Source organism: Misgurnus anguillicaudatus, chromosome 11 (genome assembly GCF_027580225.2).
Source record: "Misgurnus anguillicaudatus chromosome 11, ASM2758022v2, whole genome shotgun sequence".
Taxonomy (NCBI): domain Eukaryota; kingdom Metazoa; phylum Chordata; class Actinopteri; order Cypriniformes; family Cobitidae; genus Misgurnus; species Misgurnus anguillicaudatus.
Genome location: NC_073347.2, coordinates 13,219,028 through 13,241,378, shown reverse-complemented (window position 1 = coordinate 13,241,378; position 22,351 = coordinate 13,219,028). Strand labels below are relative to the sequence as shown.

The 22,351-nt window shown below is 37.4% G+C and overlaps 1 protein-coding gene across 6 annotated transcripts; it reads left to right on the top strand.

The window, feature by feature from the left end:
- The first annotated feature begins 34 nt into the window (after positions 1-34).
- zfand4 (zinc finger, AN1-type domain 4) lies at positions 35-22,040 on the top strand. Of its 6 annotated transcripts, XM_055169484.2 has the most exons (12): positions 35-556; positions 649-692; positions 1,496-1,535; positions 1,661-1,803; positions 8,338-8,413; positions 10,561-10,628; positions 10,851-11,034; positions 15,733-15,847; positions 16,788-17,792; positions 18,086-18,131; positions 20,425-20,542; positions 21,108-22,040. In XM_055169484.2, exons 4-12 carry the CDS (start codon positions 1,671-1,673, stop codon positions 21,241-21,243), a joined length of 1,881 nt encoding a protein of 626 aa, XP_055025459.2. In that variant the 5' UTR covers positions 35-556; positions 649-692; positions 1,496-1,535; positions 1,661-1,670; the 3' UTR covers positions 21,244-22,040. The 6 variants fall into 6 exon arrangements, with proteins under 6 accessions (XP_055025459.2, XP_073729166.1, XP_073729165.1 ...); XM_073873065.1 differs by having other exon boundaries at positions 35-692; XM_073873064.1 differs by lacking the exon at positions 649-692 and having other exon boundaries at positions 1,496-1,803.
- Positions 22,041-22,351: the final 311 nt, after the last annotated feature.

Here is a 22,351-nt window from a genome sequence, read left to right as displayed (position 1 = left end):
TCGAAAATCAGCAGCTAAAGATGGTTGTTTTTTAACTTCTCAAGGGGCTGCGCAGCCCGAACGTATGACAGCAACGTATCGCGAGAGCGTTGTGAAGCATTTGTGGCCATACTCCAATCACTCTCGCGAAACTTTGACGTCATACGCCGATCGGTCTGCGCAGCGCAGTATGATGTCGAACACACCTTTGCACTGTAGTAGACAGTCAATTGTTTGACGCTGCCAGGGTGACCAGGGTGAACATCCGGGGCATAGAAGGAAGAGCTGCGCATGATCCCGCCCACCGAGTATTACTATTGGTTAAAAGAGAGTCTTGTTTCAACAATATGTAATATGATTCGTTCTTCTCATTGTCAATCATGAACATCACAATAGGCTGATTCTCTCTCCATCCCTCTTTTCGCGTAGTTGTACTATATTTTAATGGGGCCTCTGAGATGCGTAACATGGGAACAAAAGCAATTGTTCGTAACTCGAAAAAATAAGGAAACATTTAGTCGTTATTCTTCACAAACGGCAGAAGTGGAGGAGAAACTCGCGAGGCAACCCGACTCCGGTAACGTTAGGAATAAGCGGGATCCGTTAGCTGGACTGTCTTTGCTTCTCTGTAACTTAGTTAGCTTTAGTATTAACGTTATTTTCTGTCAGATTACAGTCGGGGGAGAGAGATATTTCACTCGTGTACTGTCAAGGTAAGATGACAGATGCAGTGTTTACAACAAAAAGTGACAAACACTATTCGTTTAGACCTTTGGGAACCTAATTTGTATGTCGACAAATGTTGTGATATTTAAAAAAAAGTCACATTTTTAATTTTTAATTTGAAGACAACATGTTGAATTCCCGTCATTTGTACCTCACTTAGGATAAAACGCATCTGCTAAACGAATAAATGCGAATTGTTAACATTAACATCCATTACATTTTCAGTGTATGTTTCCGAGTATGAGTCGATTCCGTAACCTTTGTGTTGGTAACGCAATGCTCTACCAGCTGAGCAATGGGAACAGTAATTTGAGCTAAGTTACAGGAACAGGAATTGAGAAATAGCAATGGTAATTGACCTACAGGAAGAGTCATTGAGCTACAGTACTGGAGGAGATTGAGCTACAAGAGCATTCCCAGATTTTCCAAGATTTCCAGCATAACGTCTATCCATGTTGTGTGTAATCCAGTGCAAAAGTGCACGTTGATTAATTGGTAGACAAATGTCAAGGTTTCAATTGCCAGAAAACATGCATACTGAAAAATATGTTGCTTAATTGCACTGTAGTCCTGTCTTCCAAATGCATAATGTAAAATGTGAATGTAAACAGCTTTTCATATGAATATTTCGCACAGTCAATGTGTAATTTTTAACTTGCAATATTTTATTTTGTTGTTGTTTCGAGATATGCTTAACAGGTGTGAATAATTCTTCCAAGTTATAGATTTTTATATTTTTAGTTTGAACTGCATAGATTTTAAAGCTTTTTGTCCATCATCTTGCCCACAGCCTAAGGACCTATGCATGATGTCCTTCTACAGTGACATAGGTGGGATTACAGCCCTCATTGCCCTACTTTGGACAGGGTTCATTGCTGTCTCTTCCTGAGCCCCGGTGGCATCCACTTGCAAAAATGTCTGACAAGAGAAACCCACCTTTTTTTAATGATGACAGTATAGGAGTGATGCCCTATAAGCTTCCCTTCAGCGAGACCATGGAGCTGTTCATAGAAACCCTGACAGGCACCTGCTTCCAGCTGCGTGTGTCACCGTTTGAACAGGTCATCTCGGTCAAGGTCAAGATTCAGAGACGGGAGGGTATGTGCCCAATTTTAACTCGCTTGTTAATACATGAACAGCAATGTTGCACCCCAGTGATTGATCTGATCAATATACTTAAAAATTACTTAAATCCCAATTCATCTAAACCCTGTCTGGGAAACTGCCCCTTAACAATCATCTTGTTTAAAGCGACAGTGTGTAAGATTTTTGTAATATTTAAAAACCACTTGCACAGTGTGATATTTCATGCAGTAGTGTACCCAAAAGCTCCAAAGGTTTTGTACATACAGAGAAATTCCTACTTAATATAATGGCTCATCTCTCGTCATTGTCGAAACTATGGCAACACGAATCTAGTATGAAGCTGTTTTGAACATTTGAAGGCATCAGAGAGAAACACAGACATGTTACAATGTTCCCCTTGTGCTAAAAACCCTTTGTAATGGGGAACTTGTGGCGTGACACAGAGGCGGTTTTTTTAATCTGAAGGCTGCAGCCTCTGGAGGTCGCATTTTAGGCTACGCATCATAAAGACATAAAGAATTTCAGAATATTAACAATTAAAGTTATAAAGTTGCCTACTATTTTTAGTTAATCCTAAATTGTTGTAGTATGTTTATGGCTTGCAAATGTAATGCTCCGTTAGCTTAAATACACCAGGCTTGATGACGTGTGCAGCCTGCATATGTGACCTCCGGAGGCTGCACCCTACCGATTTAGAAACATCTGGAGGTAACTAGTTTCCTTGCCTTCTTTCGGAACCAATGTTGTCGCATCATCACTTTTTCAGTCGCCACCAGGATTTTCCACAATGACGCTCGTTTATCCTCTCTTTTTTGCGACAAATTGCAGCTCCAAATCCACCAAGTAAATGACTGTGTTTAGGTCTGCCGCCTTGTTATACATCACGCGAGTGAAAGCGGAACGCCGCAAATGAGATGAGAGAAACGATCGGGTCTGATTGGTGAATGAATACGGTTTGGTTTTACCCTGTATGAGTGTGTTAGCAAGTTTGACTGATATTATAGCCTCTTGGATAGTTGTAATGTAAATACGTGGACATGTGAATGCAGCATCTGAATGCAGGAAAATACTATGTATTCAAGTGAATCGCCGTCATTTTGAAAGAAGATCGCATTTATGTATGAATCGAGATCGTGATTCTTTTTTCGATTAATCGTGCAGCCCTATCTGTGAACATGATTAACGAATTCCATAGGTGGCTGAATGTTAAAAAGACATTTCCCAACATTCCTCTGTCCTTCGTAACATCATTAACAGATTAATTCGCTTTTTTAAAAAATCCCATTAATTTACTTACCACCATGTTATCCAAAATGTTGATGACTTTCTTTGTTCAGTCGAAAAGAAATAAATTTTTTGAGGAAAAAATTCCAGGATTTTTCGTAATTTAATAGACTTTATTGGACCTCAACAAATTGCAGTTTAAAATTGCGGTTTCAACGCAGCTTCAAAGGGCTCCAAACGAATCCAACCGAGGCATAAGGGTCTTGTCTAGCAAAACCCATTGTCATTTTTGGCAAGAAAAAAAATTCACTTTTAAACCACAACTTCTCGGAGAACGAAATGAAATGGAGAACATTTATTATATGCGGTGCTCTTTCGAAAATGAACCGGATAACTGCACATGGCAGTTTAAAAGCAAAGCTCCGTCTTTGTGAAATGTTGTTAAATTAAGCTAACGTTAGTAACTTTGCACAGCCAACAATAATCTATCGAGTCAGCTTACGTTATTTGTAAAATAATGTTAAATACAGATATTCAATCTTGTTAAATCCGTCTGTTGTTTTTATCGGATAACCATCATCACGAGGAAGAGTTTTCTCCGCAGCACTGGCATTATTGTCAGAAGAACGGGCTTTCACCGAAGCAGGTAGGATAAATAGAGTTTTCTTTATTCACAAATACATGTCAAACTAAACTGAGAAGATATTTATATGGCGACTAAGCAGTCGGTTATGTAGATGTGTTTTTTCGTTTGCTCCGGGCTCTTATTTGGTGTTTTGAATGATGATAGCCTACTTTGTCAAGTCCTCAAACTTTAAACTTCACAAGTCCTCAAACTTCGCTTAGATTTGGGGTTAGTGTATAATATTTGGTATAATATAATGTATGTAAGATCAAACAATAATGAATTCATACTAACGACCGACTTGAAACTAAGGGTTTGACTGACTCAGCCTTCGCTCCGCATGGGGTTTTAATGCCTTTTTTCTGTAGGATATTTTTTAAGAAGAATTTAAAAAATATATATATATATATTTTACAATGTTTTCAACTTAAAAATACATACATACATATACATACAGAATACAAGTTTAGCTTGTTGTGGATATTTCCTAATTATAAGCCTTCTGTGAAATTATGACAAAATGAAAAATACAAAAGACGCAAGTCTTAATTAACATAATTTAAATAAACGAATATTCAAATATTCGTTCTTTATGATTAAATATTCAAATAGTAAATTACTGGAAAATACCCATCCCTACATTCCACATACAACAACGTCCTCTTTCTCCACACTTGTAAAAACTGGGGGGGTAGTTTCGGATACGTCATGCGTGACCTTTTAACATGATGACTCATTATGCGAGGTTGCATTGAAGCGTCACAAGGCTACTGCAAGATGAGAAGGTATGGTTTAAAAGTAGTTTTTTTATTTTTCTTGACGAAAATGACAATCGTTTTGCCGGATATTGAAATTGTAAACTGTTGAGTTCCAATAAAGTCTATTAAAATGAGAAAAATCCTGGAATGTTTTTCTCAAAAAACGTAATTTCTTCTCGACTAAACAAAGGAAGACATGAACATTTTGGATGACATGGGGGTGAGTAAATTATCTGTATTTTTAAAGAAAATTGAGTATTCCTTTAAGCTTCGCCTTAGTTATTGTTTTGAAAATGTGACCTCTAGTAGTGAAATCCTACATATTGTGCCTTTAATATATAAACGTACCATTGAGGTTTACTAATACAAAATGCATCTTCATAGTTTCACTTATTGGATGGTGTCAGAAAAATCAATTTTAATAAAAATTAATCTGACGCGAAAGTTCAGCCTAGGTTTCTCATTTTGATATAGAACCTCAGAAGAAATTGAGTTGTTCAATAACTGATATGCTCAAAGTAATTGTGTTTGCTTAACAGATCCACTCGTGCATTCACACGTACTATATAAGTTTAACACCTGAACATTCAAAAAATTTGATGAGATCTTTTCATTATAAGCTGTCTTTGTTATTTCTCAGTAACTGAAATTGTGTCTCTTTCCTTCTGTCTGTAATCACATTGATTCAATGAAAGGTTGCAATGACATCTTGGTTTGCATTCTTTGATTGAGCAGGCATTTATATGTTTTAGGGACCCAGCTATATCACTGTTTAAAGTAGGTAAATGTGGTTAGTCTCCCAGGACGTGCATGTGTACAAAAGTCCTGCTGAAAATTAGGAGTGAGGTGCTTTGTTTAGGTGCCTAATTGACACAAACACTTCAATGATAAGTGTAAATTGAAACAGACAGATAAAACATTAGTTGAGAACCCCAGAGAGGGTGGTTTTCATACAGCATGCAGTCTCATTGGTGTCTGCAGTGCAGACCACGAGGATTACTTTGTTATATTGGCAGCAGCAGCATAGACTAAGCTACCAGATTAATATCTTAATGTTTTGGGTATATATATGACAGGATAATGTATATGAATGCAAAATGTTTGCAAAGAATGATATTTATGGTTGCACAATTAGAAAGGCCATTTAAAGGGCATGAGTGGGCATGTCACTGAACAATGGCCAAGATACTCTTTCATCTATGACAACACACCACACACGTTATTATACACTAACCCTTCTGTCCACCTCACACTGTTTGTGTCATTCTTCCTCACAGATCTGATTATGTCTAAAAACTACCCCCTATGGGAGCAAATACCAGTTTTGGGTTGCCTGGGTGCGTTCTGGTGTCTTATTACTCTTTACACCCTATAAACAACATCTATTCACTTAAATTTTTCAGTACGCCCGCTGACCAATGATTAAGTTGTAAACTTAGCTTTATTACTAGGTGCAGTGTTTGCATTCATGGTACTGACTGTGCCACACTAACTGAAGTCACTTGAATAACACTGGAAGAGGTTGTTGTACAGCAATATCAAAACATTTAAAGTCCCATGGACTGACTTGAAGAGGACAGGTTTCTTTACTGTGTTCATTTATATTATTTAAAATAAAACAGGAATTTTAAGCACAAGTTAATAGTCTCTATAGCTGAATTCACAGCCTTATGGGATTAAGCGGGTTTGAAGTGAAAGTATTTGATGAACGTATAATATTCTTATTATCCCATTTTTTTTGTGTTTACATCTGAGCTCCTCATTTTTATTCTCAAGATAATTTGAGTAATTGTATTTTTAAATGAAGCATTACAATGTTTGGTCTGTTGCAATCTGCTACTAATAGTGAATTTTGTTAACATTTACAAATAACCTTTTAGATGGCCTCCATAGGGAAAGTTCATGAAAATAAAAGGCACAAAAAGTTTTTGATTTTACAGGGTTTTCTAAGATGCTTGTGTCATTATGTGACCATGACCACTGATGCAGTCTAGATCTTGAAGGTAACATGACTTTGTGCTCTTTTTGGTGTACACAAGGGGGCAGTTTGGAGTCATATCACTGTGTGGGTAAAGAACAAGTTAACAAAATAGTTAGATCCTCATTCCTATCGGATTCAACATACTTTCAACCTCTTAGATACAGCTGTTAACCAATTGCATTAGTCATTTCATAATATTTACTTTGTTGCTTACATTTTCTCATTTTGTCCCAGTCCCCAATCATAAATAAATGTTTTTCAAAAAAAAATTCCGGTTTGCAACAAAAACAACTTGCATCCCTTCTTGGAATCCTTAAAAGTTTGTGAATCTGGGGGAAAAAATTCAAGGCCCTGGGAAGTTTTTTTTTAAATATACATATATAGATACAGGTCATTGAAAGTGCTTGAATCTATTTTATGCAAGAGGTTTTCTGAAAAAAATCCATATTATTCCGTGTGTAGTGTAGGATAATATCATAAAAATTCTAGACTTTAAGCACACGTGCTAAACTGTTCGCTTTAAATGCTTATATCCTCTGTATGTGAATGTTGATTCATACCAAAATGCTTTTTTGCATAGTTCTGTTTGACAAATGAAAACGTCTCGGGTTACGTATGTAACTGTTGTTCCCTGTGAAGGGAGCGAGACGCTGCGTCTCCCTTGCCATACTTCCTGCGTCCCTGTAACGCCGTCTTTGGCAATATTTCAGATAGCGATATACTTCCTGGATCCCGCATCACCCTGTCTTTGAAGTTAAGCCTCACCATTGGTTGAATTTTATATACACATTCAGACGCACTTACCCCTGGAGGCGTCCCAAAATGTGTCACCGCAGTGACTCAGAGCGAGTTCCCTCGAAAAGGAACTGTAACAATGTATCTTAAAAGGTAACACGATGTAACCTTGCTCTCACTTGAAAAGTGTCCCCACATTTAGTCCTTGAATTTGAGGGTATTGGACCTGGAAAGTCCTTGAAAGGTCCTTGAATTTGAAGTTAACTAAAGTGTGAACCCTGTTGACAGCACAATTGAGTTTGAATTTGGCCATTATGGTGATCAGTGTTAGCATTTTATCAGCTCATTTGCATTTAAAGGGACACACCCTAAAACGGCACATTTTTGCTCACACTTTTTTAACAATTTTAACATGCTATAATAAATTATCTATGGGGTATTTTGAGCTAAAACTTCACATACGCATTCTGGGGACACCAAAATACTTATTTTACATCTTAAATAAGACTGATAAAATGTGCACTTTAAATAAATGGTTCACACTAAAATGCAAATTCTGTCTGTACAGTACAGTACAGTACTCAACCACGAACATCTTTAATGTTCCCACATTCATATAACTTAAATGTATAAACTCATTGTGTATGTCTTGTGTGCTACATTTTTCAAATCCCTGTGATTGGTTTGTGTGAGAAACACAATGAAATGTATTTAATAATTTGCTGAAAATCTTTATTCACATGTTTAATTATCAAGATGATCACAGCATTTGTGGGTGTAAAGTACGGATTATAAACCAATCAGTTTTTTCTTCACCTTGTTGCCTAAAATACATGGCCTCGTAAATAGCTATAAATGTACCTTCTTTAGTTGTACTTCAAATCTTGAAAGACTTTTGTAAAGGTGTGAACATTTTATGTGCTATTGAACATTTGGTTTCAGTGCTCATAAGATGACTTAGCCTGAATGTTATTTTCTCTCCCTTATTTGTAGTCCTTATTTAATGATTGCAGATACATTCCATTTTTTCAACCATTAACTGCTATCAGATGTTCACCTCTTGTTGTTTTTCTCTATTGTTTGCAATTGTGTAGAGAGTAATTGGTGAATCTTTCCCTTTGCATAATGTTTGTAATTGTTGCGAATGTTTATTATATTTTGCATCATATAAAAAAGGCTTGTAGCGCACTCATCTGTAAGTAATGTCATATTTTTGGTCACAGGTATCCCTGTTTCTCAGCTGCATTTGATTTGGAACGGGATGGAGCTTGAAGATGAATACAGCTTGCGTGATTACAAGTGAGTTTTTTTCGTCCAGCTGTTGTTGCTCTTTTATTAAAAAAACAACAGGATCCAAGAAGTAATATTACAGGATTTATAAGCCTCACAAACACAGAGCTTTAGATTGCTACAACCAGTTAAAAGAACAGAAATACCATTTCTTTCATTATTTGCAGCCCCGCCGCTCCCATAACGCGCATCACGCGCTGTGCGTAGGGCACCACATGCTGAGGGGGCACCAAAAATAATAGCCTAATGAAAAAAAAAATTAATGCTCAAATTATTTCATTAGCCTATAAAAATATTATTAGGCCCTTTTTATCCATGTGTATGTTACAAAAAAGGGGGAACGAGATAATTTAATGGCTCTAGTCTAGAAAGTATGCCCCCCAGCCTTTGATTGTCCGTGCCGGTTGATCGCGCGGGCGCCTGACGAAGTTTGACAGAGGCCGTTTCTCAATCCGAAGGCTGCAGCCTCCAGAGGTCGCACCTATAGGCTGCATACGTCATCAAAGCTTTCGGATTTGGTAATATTAACAATTATAAAGTTAACTATTATTCTTAGTTAATCGTAAATTGTTGTAATATGCTTATGACTTGCTAATGTATTGTTCAGTTAACTGAAATAAAGCTGGATGACGTATGCAGCCTGCATATGCGACCTCGCGCAGGCTGCAGCTTTCGGATATAGAAACGGCCAGTCAGAAGGCAACTTTTGGAAATGTCCCCGAAAAGACAGCAGGAGTCAGTGTCGGAAAAAAAGAAGAAACTGCGGGATGATGCTCGTGCATTACTTGCAGGTAAGTCCATCATGTTTAATCATTCACTTCTAAATAAGGGAAATGCGCAAGGGCTGCAGCTGTAGCTGCTGCTAATCGTAATGCGCCTCGAACTTGCTGTGCTGATATTAATGTTTAGCAAACTATGTTGTTATAATTTATAACTTCAGTGCAAGCTAAATTGAGAAACATTACTGTAAAACATTACCTATGCATATGCATTTTACAAATAACTGGCGCAGTTTTTACTTTCTTTACTACGTTTCTTTAGATATTGAGCAGTAGTTTATTTTGTGGTTTATTTTGACGTGACGGTGGTTAATACTTTCTCAGTAAAAGTTAATGTTAGCAGTCAGTGCACATGTTACAATTCATCACTCTTAAATATATATAAATATAAAACGTCATGATATGAAGCAAACATTACTGTGACACTTAGTTCTCTGAATCTTTGTTTTATTTAAGAATATTGAGTATTCTTGTTTACTTATTGATGTTTATTTAATGTAATTTATTTAAAGTGACATTGTACTTGGGAAAATCATGTCTGGATTATTTTGATAATTTAAGTTTGGTAATTTTTCTGTTTTGCTATTCTATAAAAAGTTTGCACTTTCAAATGTGTAGTGGGTGTTGGCTAAAGTTGTGAAGATTTTACTTTCTGCTATTAAGTTATATGTTTGGCAATAAAAAATTAAACTGGCAAAAACAAACGTTTTTTGTTCTTAGGGTCGGGGTGGGGTGCATTATAAAGGAATTATGCTTAGGGCACCAAAATGGCTAGCAGCGGCACTGATTATTTGGCAGTCCATGGTATTTTAAAACCTGTATGATTTTCTTTTTCATGTGGAACACAAAGGAGATATTTTGTTGAATGCATTCTTTGTCCATACAATGAAATCATGAACCACAAAAGGACTTAACAGGACCTTGAAAGGAAGTTCATTCATAACAGTTGTACTAAAGAATATCGACATCTGAAGCCATATGATAGCTTTTCATGACTGAAATTCATTTCAGTCTCCTTTCTACAAAATGTCTCCTCTTGTGGTCCTCAGATGAAGGAAACTGGAATGGCATAAATGATGACAAAATGTTTATTATGAGGTGAACTATCGCTTTAAAGGCAGCCACTTCTCTCAAGTGGGAGCTGGATCAGTCTGGAGGTCACGGATGGTGGATTTGTCATAAATTCTTGTCAGTTAATGTTCCACATGAAGGTTTCTGGGAAGATAATGTGTGGTTGCATGACACTCGTTGTGCTACAGAAGTTGTGTCTATAGAAATTGATGGGGTGTCTCTTCTGTATGAGGCAGAATTACAAACTTTCATGGGATGAAGTTTGTGATTCTGCCTAATTTGAGTTTGTCATAATTGTGTTTTCAGCATCACAGAGGGCTGTACTCTCAAGCTAGTCCTCGCCATGAGGGGAGGGCCAGTAAACACCAGAAGAGGTGCATTTTAACTTGACTTACTCTAAACAGTGCAGCACTTGAGTTCATCTCTAGCGCAACAGTTCATTGCAAGCTGGTCTTGCATTTCGCAATGCTTTTGGTTTTTGAGGTTAAGATAAAACTCATTACTGTTCCAGTAAGTGTGCAACATGCAGTGAGTTATCGATCTGATATAAATAGCATGACTTGCAGTCGTTTTTTTTTTTTTTTGGTTACTTACAGTAACAGATGACTCGGTGAGGGATATCTCTGAATGCATGGATGCAGGGAGGGATGAAAAGTGGGAGAAGTCTCTTCCTAATAAACAGGTCACCTTTCTGGTGTACCGGGAGGGAGATCAGCTGAATTTATTCCGAGTGCTGGAGAGAGGAGGTGGAACCCTTGCACCTGTATCTGAATCATTGAGGTCAGTTCAAAGAAGATAGATTATTACCCATGAATTGTAACTACTCTTTGCACACTACAATGTGGTTTCCTTTAAGTTTGAAGCAGATGTTTTGTACCACAGCTTTCATATCTTATGTGGTTTTACTAGATTTCAGTATTTATCAGCATGCTTTAAAGGTCCCGTTCTTCCTGTGTCTTTAAAGCTTTGATTGTGTTTACAGTGTGCAATATAACGTTCATGTTTCACATGTTAAGAAAATGTGGTATTTTTCACACAATTTACTTATCTGTCAGGGTTTCCCACAGAAAATTTGTTAGTTAAGGTGGTAGGAGTGGGGGGGGGGGGTCGGGGGCGTGGTAATCAAAGGGACGGGGCATACGCGTCATGATTATTTTATTATTTTTATTTACAGAACTACGACAGAACATGAACACATACTAGATTATTAATGAATTAAACGTTTTACCCCTTACGGGAATAGCTGCGTGATGAAGTGAAACTAAAGGGTTAATAAACAAAACTGAATCAGATGTTGTAGAAAGTCTGGCGAACGATGATTAAAAATTTAAAAAACTGATTATTTCCCACTATTAATTACATTATCTTAAAGGACTGTAACTACTATAGCATGTAAATAATGCACATAAATAACGCGATCAGAGCGCTCAACAATTATGTTCTAATCAACAGGCACATGAAACATAGATAGCATGTTGATCAAACAACAAAATCACCAATTACTTTAAATTTGCAAGAACTATAGACTAATACAATAACAGACTTAAATAAACCCAAAACATAAGTCCACTTACAGTTCTCATGGACACGTGTTTTATCAACTGGCTATCCTCCAGACATGATGGACCACGTCTTATTTCGGCCGTGTGGCGAGCGTGTGTTGTGATTCGATAGCAGCTTAGCTTAGCAGAGCCTTTTGCGCCTAGCTGCCGACTGACATATTCCTGTGGGCGGAGTTTTGTCAGAAACTCATATTTTGATGTCATTGAACCAGGAAGTAGAGACCTGTAGTCCAAACCGGCCGTTCGCTATAGGCTTCGAAAGGGGAATTCTGTTAAAGGAATAGTCTACTCATTTTCAATATTAAAATATGTTATTACTTTAACTAAGAACTGTTGAATCATCCCTCTATCATCTGTGTGTGTGCACGTAAGCGCTGGAGTGCGCTGCGACGCTACGATAGCATTTAGCTTAGGCCCATTCATTCAATGCTGCCATTTAGAGATAAAGTTAGAAGTGACCAAACACATCAACGTTTTTCCTATTTAAGACGAGTAGTTATACGAGCAAGTTTGGTGGTACAAAATAAAACATAGCGCTTTTCTAAGCGGTTTTAAAAGAGGAACTATATTTTATGGCGTAATAGCACTTTTGGGAGTACTTCGACTCGGCGCAGTAACACCCTCCCTCTCCCATTATGAGAGGGAGAAGGGAGCGGACTTTTCAGGCGAGTCGAAGTACTCCCAAAAGTGCTATTACGCCATAAAATATAGTTCCTCTTTTAAATCCGCTTAGAAAAGCGCTATGTTTTATTTTGTACCACCAAACTTGCTCGTATAACTACTCGTCTTAAATAGGAAAAACGTTGATGTGTTTTGTCACTTTTAACTTTATCTCTAAATGGTACCATTGAATGAATGGGGCTAAGCTAAATGCTATCGAAGCGTCGCAGCGCGCTCCAGCACTTACGTGCACACACACAGATGATAGAGGGATGATTCAACAGTTCTTAGTTAAGGTAATAACATATTTTAATATTGAAAATGAGTAGACTATTCCTTTAAATAAAATATATCGCCTGGCAGTGAACTTTGAGCTTTATCATTTTTTTTCAGGTATTATTTATGATCTAATCGCAACATTACACACTAACTAAAGTTTGAAAAATGGAATCAGAAAGAACGTGACCTTTAAAGGGGAAATGTCATTTTTGTGTCATTCAATGATAAATAGTACTTCATGTAATATGTAATAATGTATATTTTACCACCGAAAAAGACAATGGGTCTCATTCTTTAAGTTTGCTTACGCACACATTTGTGCGTGAGATGCGCGTACGGATTTTATCACGAACAAATTGTGATTCAACAAAAACTTTCGTATCAAAATGTCTTCTAAATGTACGCAAAAATTCAAGAAAACCACTCATACGCAATAATCAAATACTAGGCTATAATTATAATGTGTATAATAATGTTGATATATAAAGTTTAGCTGATTATATTTTATATTACAATATATTCTGTATTATATATTATTATATATGATCTATTTTAATATTATTTACATTACACTGAAAAAATGATTCATTGAATTTAATAAATTTTTTAAGGTAAGTTGTTGCAATCAATTTATTTAAGCTACATTTAAACAAAAAATATTAGTAAAGTAAAATAAAATATATAACTTTTGTTTAAATGTAGCTTAAATAAATTGATTGCAACCACTTACCTTAAAAAAATTGATTAAATTCAATGAATCATTTTTTTCAGTGTATATTACTCATTATTAAAGTCTACCTTAACGCTTTCTTTCCTAATTTTTTAAATCTCTATATGAAAGCGTCTGCTTAATTCCTAATGTAAACGTCATGTTAACGTCAGGAGAAGTCCAAACGTCAATCACTTGATCTCCTGTCTGTTTTGTTTTAGATACAGATACAATTATTAGTGAATCAAACTCATTGGTTTTTCCTATTTGTTATTAAAGGCCCACTGAAGTGCCTTGGAATGTGCAGCATTATTTGATGTGGTGACTTCAGTTTAACTGAAACAGGAAATTAAAAGGGAACTATCGAGACCCTCTCCCTATTTTAAAATAACCAATAGCGTTTTATTTATGGCACAGTCCAGCTAAGACGTACTGTAACAAAACGTATAGGGCGGGATGCTTCAGCATCATTTGATTGGACAGGAAATTTGATGAAAAGTATAAGTGTAGGGTGATGTCATAAAAATTCTATACTTTTTCTTAGCACATGTAGGTTTTTAATGATTATATCTCCTGTATGAGAATTTTGTCAGTTTTTTTACCATACCAGTTTATAGATATTCTTAAACTTAACGTATTTATACTAAAAGGAAAAGGGTTTAATTTTAAATTCATGGGGGCTTTAAGGCAAGCTACATCATTATTAAATTGAGGAGTTCAGATGCAATACCCTCTAAGTAAGCGTGTACGCCAAAGCGTTTAAATGTGGCTAAAAACGCCAAGGCTTTCCAGCTTTTCTTCAGCTGAGCGCTTTATTTGCTATGATAGTTTTGCTTTGTTTATCAGTCGGTGATAGATGCGCCGGTTGGTTGTTGTGATATTTGTCCCACCCTTCCTCCACTGTGATTGGACAGACGAGTGAGAAGTGACATTGACAAGTTGAGCTTTTCACCCAAAGTTGAAGATTTTTCAACTCGAACCCTGAACGCCGACACTCCGCACGGACAAAAACCGCCAGCTGCTGCCGTTTTTGAAAATCGCTTTTTGAACATACGCTTTGGTGTACATGCTACCTAAGTGCGTCTGTATCTTTTTATATCAGGTTCTTATGTTTTGGTTCAGTACTTTCACTTTAATGGCAATGAAAGGCCAGTAAGTAAAATGCCTTATTTTCATAAATGTCACTTTAGTCATTTTATTGATTTTTAACAAATTTGACTGTCTTTCGCTGCAAAACCATTTATATGCATGCAAGCTTATAAAATCACTGCCCAGGACAAGACAGAGTAAACAGTTGTAAAATCACTAAGGGTCCAACTAGAAACATTGATGATGAAGGTCATAATGTAAAAATGAAGAAACTGAACCATGCATTAGAAGGATGTGATCCATGTGTCTGCCAACAAACTGGTATTTCTGAATGGCCTAAATTTTTAGTGGCTTTTGCATCTGAGCTCTTCAATTTCTCATGGTTAGAAGAATGCTATGATATGAATGACAGCTTGAATCACTGCTGTTAAGAGGAGGCATTTTATTACTTTTCACAGCAGTTCACCCAGCGGGTGATAAAATGGCCTTAAAAACGACTTGCAATGTAGATCTGAGCCATATCTAGGAAAAATAATAAAAAGAAGATTTAAGGGTGGGCAAGCAACCTAGCAAGGGCCTAGCAAGCATCTAAATAGCCTTACAATGGCAAAGCAACACCTACATTTATGCATTTGGCAAACACTTTTATCTAAAGCGACTTGCAGTGCATTAAAAGGTATACCTGTATTTTAGCAGCCTGTGTGTTCCTTGGGTTTGAACCTATGACTTTTTGCGCTGTTAATGCAATACAGGAGCACTTAACTACACCAAACACCTAGCAACCACCATAGTAATGCCCTGGCAAACTGCCCACAACTCCCAATGATCATGACAGCAAGTGCCTTTTCCTTTAAATGCAAAGAATATCTAGTTAAATTTCAGGTCTAGTTTAGTTTTAGCGTATTGTTTAGCATCATTAGGATTGGGGGAACTGTAGTGTTCAGCTGAAATCAGCTGTTGTCGCCTCATTGATCACACACCATTCTGAGAATCAGTTAGACAAAACTCGTAATGAACCACTGATGCCCTTGGCACAGCTAAGAGACTTTTAGTAAAACACCACCCATTATATATTGTGTTTAAATGCAATGTATATCACGTTGCGCAACATAAGGAAAAAGAGCAGCACTATTAAACACAAATTGAATGCGAGTTTGTGCTTGAATGTTCTTGTTTCAGCAGTGCCCCTGCTCACAATGTGTATACGGAGGAGCAGACGCTGGAGAACTCTATGACAATGAACAAGATGAAACTGCTCAAGGCCAAGATGGAGAATATGAACCTTAACAAAAAGGTACAGCATTTTTCCTCCTCCACATATTCTGACAAAGCCTATATCTGTAGTGCATGGACCTCCATTTACATCTTTTATTCAAAGCTACATACAAATGAGAAATATAAGCAGAAACTATTTGTTTATGCTAAACTATGCATATATGTCAGGATCTGTGTTTGAGTTACTTATATTTTTACATTTCACCCTTGATACTTTAAGCTACTTCTGTACATAGCTATGCGTTTTGTAAGCTAGTTATACACAAGTATGTGTCTTCCTGCAGAGATTGTACTATACTGTTTAAAGTGCAGTGCTGTACTTATACACCGTAGTATGCATTTGTGGAGCTATTTATGGGCATGACTGCTTATGTCAGAGCAAAGCATGAAGTGAAACGTGATAAGTCGAGACTAGGGAAAACAGTAAACACGTCTACAGATAAAGGTCTAGATTTACTAACTGCTTGCGCCAGCGCAAACACCTCTTTTGCCATTAAAACACAGTTGTTTTTGCCACTGACCTTATTGCATATTTATAAAAGTTTCCTTTTCATACTCAAAATTTATGGGAGAAGAGTATTAAAATGAATCAAGCAATGCGTTTTACCAAAGTTTACTGGTATTTGCGATATTGTTTACACCTAAAAAGCAGGGTCATAAATCATACGATTTAAAACCAGTCCTTATGGAAATGAGATTTTTACACTCATATTTTTTAACATGCACATTGTCAATAAATGATAGACCGAAATGTCCACTCCCATATGCGCTTTTTTTACAATTTTACACTAATTTACCCTGTTTAGTAAATCTGGTCCAAAATGCATAATTTGAAGGCACTACATTTTTTTAAATAAAAGTATCTGCAAAATGCACAAATGTTAATGATCCAATGATAAATTCTTATCCAAATATAGACTGTAAACAATCTAAAGATTGTTTTCTTGTGTGCTCATCAGCCCAAAAAAATGGCTAAATTAAAAGTCCGACCTCCAGTGGGTCCACGGCCCTGCAGCAATTCCCTCGGTTCTGCCCGACACCACCGAATCTTCCGTGTCCTTCCTCAGATAGGCCACGCCTCTTCAACACATCTACCTCCAATTGGTGATCAGCCGCAACCTGCAGTCTCATCTCTTGCTGCTGGCTCCTCCTACCAACCATTTGCTTCTCTCTCAAGTCCCACTTCCTCGAGACGGTCTCATACTTCCTCTGCAGCGTCTAGCATATATATGCTGCAGGCTGATGAACCATGGCATAATTCAGTGCCCAGAAAGATCAGACTCCCTCCTAAAGTGTCCAGATTGGACATGAGAGGGCCTAAAGTTATGAGGGACTGTGTGTACCCACCTGTATCCATTCTGCCCAACCCGGGCATCCAGGATGAGGTGGACCCTGAGGGTGACAGACTAACGGTACCCGAGAACTCAACTGTGATTGAGCCTCCCAAGCCAGTTCCATTTAATATTCCCAAACCTTTAAGTCTGGACGTATCCACTCAACGGGAGGGAGGTCTGAACTCCTTAGCGACTGTTCCAGATACCAAGACTGGATCTCCTCTACTTTCTCAAGCCGTCAACGGAATTGGCACGTGGACGGCCCAACCTGAAATACCACAGCACTTTGAGTTCACAGGGGTCTCTTTGCAACCCAGCCCATCTCATTCTCTCCTCACAACCAGCATCAGCCCTGCTTTTTCAGCCAGCTCACCCCTACGGTCCACATCTGTGCATGGTGACCCATGTGATAAGCTCTCACAGGTGACTTCCAAGAGCGAGGCCCAAGGCATTCCCAAAATGGCTAAAGAACCTTTAGGCACTGTGAGCAGGGCAGAGCTCCTGTCCTCGCTGACAGACACGGAGGCACAAGAGTACGGTACGGCTGCCCATCTACCAACCAGCCTGCATCTGTTGCAGGAAGACCTGTTGAGGAGGATCTCGCCCCTGCAGAGAACAGCCACTGACACGGTGAGTCCATGCCTTCTGCTTTTACAGATATCACCTTTTTACAGCATCAAACAGATGATGCACATTTGATCTCAGCGGGTTGCGTTAATTCAATGTGACACGTGAAGATTGTCGTCCAAATTAGTTCTACTAGTAAAGCATGTAACCCTTCATAAAAAGAAACATGGTGCACATTATACAGCATACAAGACAGATTACAAGTGCAAGTCATTAGATTTGGCATTTCAGCTAATGAGAAATAGTGTCATGGCAATCTCACGAACGCTTTATCAAGCAAGATCTTGTTGTTGCAGGCGTCAAGCTCATCAGTTGGCCTCTCCAATTCAATAAAGAGATTAGGTAAGTGGGTTGACATTATAAACAGAGTGTGCTGTTTGTGTGAAATGAACCGGTTGGATTACCATTTCACAAAACAACTTCTGAAAAAGGTTGTTGTTGACCGGTAATACCATCTGTGGCAAACCTCCGCCATTTGTTACACTTTTTTACTCATCACTGCTTTAAACAATTTATACCTGTTGATCTCAGGCCTCTGAAACCCATCTTAAAGGCGGGGTGCATGATCTCTGAAAGCTAATGTTGACATTTGAATTCACCTAAACAAACACGCCCCTACCCTAATAGAATCTGGACCTTCTTTTGATAGACCCGCCCCACACATATGCAAACCAGGCAACGATGTTGGTTAGTAGACATGCCCCTTACTGCTGATTGGCTACAAGTGTGTTTTGGTACTCTGCCCGACTCCCTTTTCCAAAGTGTTTTTTAAAAATCATGCACCCTGTCATTAAAATCCACTTGCGCTTCTAAGTGAAATGGCAAGTTTGAGTTGTTTGTGAAACTTTTTAAATTGTGGTAAAAGCTGCTTTCTACATCTAGCCTTGTTCAAGCCGTTAAATGTCTTTACCCGGATCAAATTCATTACCTGATGTATTGACACTCTCTGAATTGAAGCTGATAGGTTGCTAATTGGCTCTGTGGCCCTGTTTACACCTGGTATTAAGATGCGCTTTGGTGAATCTGATCACAGGTGGACGAGTATGTAGCACAAGAGATGCATTGCATTTGCATTTTGTCGCAGTGCCATGGGTGATTCTCGCGAAATTAGACTTGCGAGGTGACATGAAACATTTTGATAATAAAGTAAATGCTATCAAAATAAGAAGCATACAGTTATAAACATTTCTTCATGTACTATTTTGCACATGATTTCAAATGACATCATAAAAAACAATTTTGTTGTTTTTCTAATTTTAAGGGGAAGATTTTCATTACCGCAACGTGTCCATGACTGGATTTGGGTCCTTTGACATGGAAAATTTATAATTAAAAAATTTAAAAAATAAAAAGCTTCAGTGAATGTTATACTATAAACATTTACAGTAAAAATAAACATGTGGTATTTGGTGATCATTGGTAAATGTAGAGACAATAATAAGGAATATAAATGTGTCCAATACCAATTTTCTCATCCCCGCAACAATTTTCAATCATTGTTTAAGCCCTCAAGGAACTAAGATTTAAAAAAATAGTTGGAAGGGACACAATTGACTGTGACTCTTAAGATGGCTACCAGGTAAGCAGTTCTTATTTTTTCTCTCCAGATAAAAGTTAAAATTTTGTTTGTCATAGTACAACTTTTTAGTTCTCATTAACGAAACATGAGTTTGTTAATGCATATATTTAATGTAATATCATGTTGCGGTAATGATCATTTTTGATAAAAATTTAAATAATTTTATAGGAAATATTTTTTTAAATCCTCTAAAAATAATGATTATAGTAAGTTCAGACCTTAATCTCATATGTGCAAAAAAATGGCTTCAAGGGCTTTTAAAAAATTCTGATGCCGGACACCTTCTATATCTGGATTTCGTGAGAATCACCCACATGGGTTGAATGTCTGTGTACATGTACGAGTCAAATAAACTATACTTACACGTAAAAATGGACTATACTTGGGCCTTAACAGTAGCTGTTGTGTGTTAAGTGAGCTCGGTAATAGACTGGCAAGCATAAATATTCATCATCATGCAGGGCAGAACTGCTGACTGAAACCAAGAAACAGGAAATGAAAACCTCAATACAGACGCATAGATAAATATTCACACAATGTTTACAGAAACAATAAAACTGAGAGAATAGACATGTCCTTATAACTTATGCTCGTAGAGAGACTGCGAGCCATAATTGTATATTTACAAGTCTAGATGATATATCCACAGCAGTTGGTGCTGGTACACTTGGGACGTGTTCTCTGACATTTTACTGCCAGTATTTCAGATAATCTGAATATTCTGACACATCCGAGACTGTCAGTGACTTGAAAATATAATGATGATAGCAAATAACAGATGCGATAGCCAAACAAGTAGGCCCCAAATTTTATGCCCCAGTGCTTCTGCCTGCCTCACATCACATGCTCTTTTTTATAATGCATGTCTCTTTGCTTTTATACTTCTTCTTCTGCATATTCTTATATTGGTTGGTGAGAATATCTCATTGGTCTGTTATTTAAAAGTGTGGTGTCTTTGTTAATGCAGTGGTTACAATAAACACAATGCATTTTTCAATGCAACCCTCTTTTTTTCCATCCTTTGTTTTTCTGTGTATATTGGAAATGATGGTTTAGGTACCCTGACACATCACTTACCACCTGTGAAGGTTCCTACTGTCACAAAGAAAAAGAGCTCAAAACGATGCTTCCTGTGTGGGAAGAAGACTGGCTTAGCCACCAGCTATGACTGCAGGTACAGTACTGCCATAGGTGTTTTCTCCCTAACTCTTAATCAGTATAGGGGGTTTTATTACCCTACAACAGGTATGATAGCCAGTGTTTGATTGGAATATTGAAAGGAAATAAGTATTTAATTTGGGACTGAGGACAGAGCACTTTTTTGGTTAAAGGTTCTTGTATATAATACAAAATGTAGCACTTTCTTTTTATAGTGTCTGCTTGAATTTTTTGAATTTTATTGTTCGGATTTCTCTTCATAATCACAGAATGATGTTTGGATAATGTTTGTTTAAAAGCCATTGCAGGATTTTTTGTGATTTAAGATGTTTAAGTGGTAAAGTGCCAGGAATGCATGAATGGGCATGTTTCATGCTTTTACGGTCATGTGCTGTGTGGACGGAAATCTTTTCTAAAAACAAAAAATGCAAACAAGTCATTTGATTTAGAAAAAGAAGCTGTGCACATTTCCTCAGTAGGTTAACATCAGTCAAGTTGCATATCAGGTCCGTTACTAGATAAATTTGAACCTTTACAGCAGTTAGATTGGTGTTTATCTTTTGCATTTGTTTTTGTATAAGGTGTGGCAACATCTTCTGTTCAGTGCACCGCTATGCAGAGACCCACAACTGCTCTTATGACTACAAATGCGCAGGCCGTCGCTTTCTACAGGAGACCAACCCCAGCATAAGTGCTCCAAAGCTGCCCAAAATTTGACGGTACTGGACCTCAGATCAGAGAACACATCAAACCTTGATCACCAATGTGTGCTTTTATCACCATGCTTGCTTAAAATATAAAAACGAAAATGAATAAAAGTAGTCAGTCATCTGGTCGCCTCGGAAAACATACCTTTGTCTGCTATGCTTATCTTACAAAACGTACAAATCGATGCATGTAAATAGATAGATGGTTTCTAAAAATGTTTCTACAGTATCATTGCAAAACACACAACTCCAAGCATATCTATTTATATACCGTATGTCTGTGTGTTGCGTTTCTTAAAATAGATCTGACGTCTTTGTAGAGATGCACTTTAGTAATGCTAAATATCTCTCGTGGAGATGGGTGTGGAATAAGTGGGGAAAGGGGGTGTGATTGAACAATGTGTTGTCTTTTGTAATTATATGCTTTGTTTCCTGTTTGAATGTTCTTATGGTTGTTACCCATTATTCCTCTTCACTGACTTTATCAAGTCCTCTACCAAGCACTTCTTATCATGGAAATGCCAAGCACGGTACACTTGTGTTATAAAAACTTGCTTCACGCCGAGTATGAAGGACATCATCTATATCAGCTGTACTACACTATGCAGTTTTGACCATGTAGCATTCTATACTGATTCTGTAAGGGCTTGGCATGATAAGATTTAAACGCTCGACTGGTTGCCATGGCGAACGATCCTTTTTGTACCCAAGTATTTCAAAAGCTGCTCAGGCAAAGGCAGCAGTTATTATGGGTTTCTGTAATTGTCAGGTGTTGAACCTAATAAAACATCCTTGTGTTTCATTTTATTTATTTAATTTTACTGATTGTCTATTGTGTTTGGTTGGGAGATTGCGTCTTTTTAAGCCACTTTGCTTCTTAAAGAGCACCTATTGTCCAATTCACGTTTTTACATTTCCTTTGGTGTGTAAGTATGTATAAGTACATGGTAACGATATGCAAAAGGTACAAACCCCAAACTAAACAATGGCCCAAGTTATCGTCTCCAACATAAATCTCTTTTCTTGGACTTCAACAAACACACGGATTGGAGGAAACAGTTTACTTCCTGGGATTGGTGATGTAGTAAAGACCGACATTATCATAATTCCTCCCGCTT

Coding starts and splice junctions, on each gene's coding strand:
- zfand4 (XM_073873064.1), top strand. CDS start 1,620: ATGTCTGACAAGAGAAACCCACCTTTTTTTAATGATGACAGTATAGGA. Junction 11,035..15,732: donor CCTGTATCTGAATCATTGAG/GTCAGTTCAAAG, acceptor TTCTTGTTTCAG/CAGTGCCCCTGCTCACAATG. Junction 15,848..16,787: donor ATATGAACCTTAACAAAAAG/GTACAGCATTTT, acceptor TGTGCTCATCAG/CCCAAAAAAATGGCTAAATT.